We start from the raw sequence: 3,804 nt of genomic DNA, 5'->3' as shown, positions 1-3,804 counted from the left end.
GGACATAATGCAGTGTATATATAGATATGCATTTAGCAGACGCATTTACACAAAGCCACATACAGTACAGTGAGTGCATCAATGTTTTTTTGGTCCCAACGGCTAACGAACCCACAACCATGGCGTTTCTAGTGCATTTACTAACTGAGCCACAGGACCATGATAATGTCTAATGTGTGTGTGTGTGTGTGTGTGTGTGTGTGTGTGTGTGTGTGCGTGTGTGTGTGTGCGTGTGAGAGAGAGAGTGTGTGTGTGTATATGCATGCATGTGTGTTTGTGTGTGTTTGTGTGTATATGCATGTGTGTGTGTGTGTGTGTGTTTGTATGTGTGTGTGTGTGTGTGTGTGTGTGTATATGCATGCGTGTGTGTCTCACCGTCTCCGATGATGCCCAGTATAGCCAGGTCTATATGGCGTTTCCAGTGGGACCCCTTCTGCAGGGCGATGCCGTACCCCGTGGTGGCAAAGATGTACCCGCTGCCGATGGTCACCAGCTTACAGCCGTCGTCTCTGCCCGCCATGTAGTTCAACACCGCCGCGTCGTAGATGAACGCATCCAGCTTCCTACAAAAGGACACACCACAAATACCATCACTTCAACTTGTTTCAACACGTGAAACTCGGTGGACCAACGCGTCAACCTCGGCCTTCCTTGAGCCAATGGAAAGACCGTCGAAAACGGACGGCGCAGAGCCATTGGCTTTACTTAAAATCAATCATCTCCCACAGCACTTGACCCCAGTGCTTGACCGCCACACGCTTTTGATTCGGAGCGACGCCTCGCAGCCGTGTGATTCGCTGAAATCAAGTAATAACAAAATTAGAATTACCAGTGAATTCCCTCCCACTAAGGCCAGGTTTGAGTCGTTGTTATTCCAGGCTTATATGCGCTGTGCACAATAGTCTGGGGAGGAGGTTATTATGTACCTATAGACACTTACCACACCCCTACAGAGCTAAGCTACAGCTTTGTATCTTAAGTAGTACTTAATTCCTCCCGACAACCCAGCTTCAGAGTATGTGAGTCAGTAACAACTGTAAAATCAGTCTTTTGTCAGTTAATGTCACACAAAAAGTACAATTTGTTAAATAAAAGACTTTGCTGATCTAGGAAAAGAGTGGGCCTGGATTTCAAGAGATAAAGTACTACGTGGTTTTGAGGAAACTGACCAGTATGTAGCCATTTTATAACTAGTACGTAACAACGATATAACCAGTATCAAACCAGTATGTCACCAGCATGTACTGTAACCAGTATCTCAGCATTAAGTAACATCTCCGTAACCAATGCAATTCAACCCGAATCTATCCATACCAAACCAAAATGTGACTATTATGTAACCAGAATCTAACCAATATGTAACCAGTATAATAAGCAGTAGGTTTTACCCAGTCTTGAGGACGACCAGTCTGTAACCAATATGTTAAGTGTCACTAGTGTGGTAAACTCAGTGTAACCAGAATGTCACCAGTATATGGGCAGTAAGTCTTGAGGCTGACCGGGATGTAGTGGAACCAGTATGGTAAACCCAGTGTTACAGGTACAGTGGGGGAAATAATTATTTGATCCCCTGCTGATTTTGTTAGTTTGCCCGATTACAAAGAAATGAGCGGTCTATAATTTTTATGGTACTTTTAGTTTAACAAATAGAGACAGAATATCAACAAAGAAGTCCAGAAAAAACACATTATATAAAGTTATAAATTCATTTGCATTTGATCGAAGGAAATAAGTATTTGATCCCCTACAAACCAGCAAGAATTCTGGCTCATACAGACCGGTTATATGCCCATGAGGCACACAGATTAGTCCTGTCACTTTAGGAAAAGTACTCCTAATCTCTGCTTGTTATGGGTATAAAAGACACCTGTCAATAGAATCAATCTCTTCCATTCCAACCTCTCCACCACCATGGGCAAGACCAAAGAACATTCAAAGGACATCAGGGTAAGAGTTGTAGACCTGCACAAGGCTGGAATGGGCTACAAGACCATCAGCAAGAAGCTTGGTGAGAAGGAGACAACTGTTGGTGCAATTATTAGAAAATGGAAGAAATGCAAAATAACCATCAATCGCCCTCGGCCTGGAGCTCCATGCAAGATCTTGCCTCGTGGGGTGAGGATGATCATGAGAAGGGTGAGGGATCAGCCCAGAACTACACGGGAGGAGCTTGGTAATGATCTCAAGGCAGCTGGGACCACAGTCACCAAGAAAACCATTGGTAACACACTACACCGTAACAGATTGAAATCCTGCAGTGCCCGCAAGGTCCCCCTGCTCAAGAAGGCACATGTACAGGCCCATCTGAAGTTTGCCAATGAACACCTAAATGATTCAGAGAAGGCTTGGGAGAAGGTGATGTGGTCAGATGAGACCAAAATTGAACTCTTTGGCATAAATTCGACTCTTCGTGTTTGGAGGGAGAGAAATGCTGAATGCTACAATCCCAAGAACACCATCCCCACCGTCAAACAGGGAGGTGGAAACATTATGCTTTGGGGTTGTTTCTCTGCTAAGGGTACAGGACGACTTCACTGCATTGAGGGGCCAATGGACGGGGCCATGTACCGTAAGATCTTGGACGAGAACCTCCTTCCCTCAGCCAGAGCACTGAGGATGGGTCGTGGATGGGTCTTCCAGCATGACAATGACCCAAAACATACAACCAAGGCAACAAAGGAGTGGCTCAAGAATAAGCACACTAAGGTCATGGAGTGGCCTAGCTAGTCTCCAGACCTTAATCCTATTGAAAATTTGTGGAGGGAGCTGAAGCTTCGAGTTGCCAAGCAAAAGCCTTGAAACCTTCAGGATTTGGAGAGGATCTGTAAAGAGGAGTGGACCAAAATCCCTCCTGAGATGTGTGCAAACCTGGTGACCAACTATAAGAAACGTCTGACTTCTGTGCTTGCCAGCAAGGGTTTCTCCACCAAGTACTAAGTCATGTTTTGCTTGGGGATCAAATACTTATTTCCTTCGATCAAATGCAAATGAATTTATAACTTTATATAATGTGTTTTTTCTGGACTTCTTTGTTGATATTCTGTCTCTATTTGTTAAACTAAAAGTATCATAAAAATTATAGACCGCTCATTTCTTTGTAATCGGGCAAACTAACAAAATCAGCAGGGGATCAAATAATTATTTCCCCCACTGTATATAAGTCGTACCCCAGTCTTGGGACTGACCAGTATGTAGTAACATAGTATCACTCGTATGGCAGTGTAACCAGGGACGACAGGGGGGCGAAAGGGTGCAAAAACCCTGCACCTTTTCTCTGCCACTCCCGGATGGTGTTTTACATTCACATGGCATCGCATCACATGAAATAGTTGTTGTTTTTCTTCCCACGGATCTACACAGCCCCCCTAGAAACTTTCAAAGTCAAAGAAAAATGTCAATAACTTCTTAAAAATTTAAAAACAAAGAAGACCTAGGTGAAAAAGTAAATACCCCCTGGCTGTGGCTCTTTGAAAATGCGCTCAAATGCAAAGACTTCTCCAACAATTTACTCAATACGTTGAATTGAGTCCTTTGAGTGCAATGTTAATAGATCAAATCTTTTTGTGTGTGTGTGTGTGTGTGTGTGTGTGTGTGTGTGTGTGATGGGGTGATTTTAACATCATTAAAATAATTAATAACTTTAAATTATCGCTAAACATAATATGAACATTTTGCTGTTGATTGATCAACTTTCTCACAGTGTGGCACAAGCAACCATGACACAGAAATACCGTTCTCTTAGTCGACAGCCCACCCATCTATGTCCCCAGGCGCTACGTGATCTCCAAGTTCCTTTCTGCCCGT

At 43.6% G+C, this 3,804-nt stretch overlaps 1 protein-coding gene across 1 annotated transcript in view; it reads right to left on the bottom strand.

Annotated features, from left to right (window-relative positions):
- The window catches only part of LOC310822019 (glutamate receptor ionotropic, NMDA 2A-like), a gene marked incomplete at both ends in the record, with an annotated part of 52,629 nt that overhangs the window by 4,318 nt on the left and 44,507 nt on the right, over positions 1–3,804 (bottom strand). The window contains one exon of the mRNA XM_083694308.1: positions 359–563. Within this exon, the coding sequence (XP_083550434.1) occupies positions 359–563 (205 nt within the window). The remainder of the gene's footprint in view (positions 1–358; positions 564–3,804) is intronic.

Source organism: Argentina silus (assembly GCF_951799395.1).
Source record: "Argentina silus genome assembly, chromosome: 22".
NCBI lineage: Eukaryota > Metazoa > Chordata > Actinopteri > Argentiniformes > Argentinidae > Argentina > Argentina silus.
Note: the sequence above shows the minus strand (reverse complement) of the source record. Positions and strands in the feature narration are given on the sequence as shown.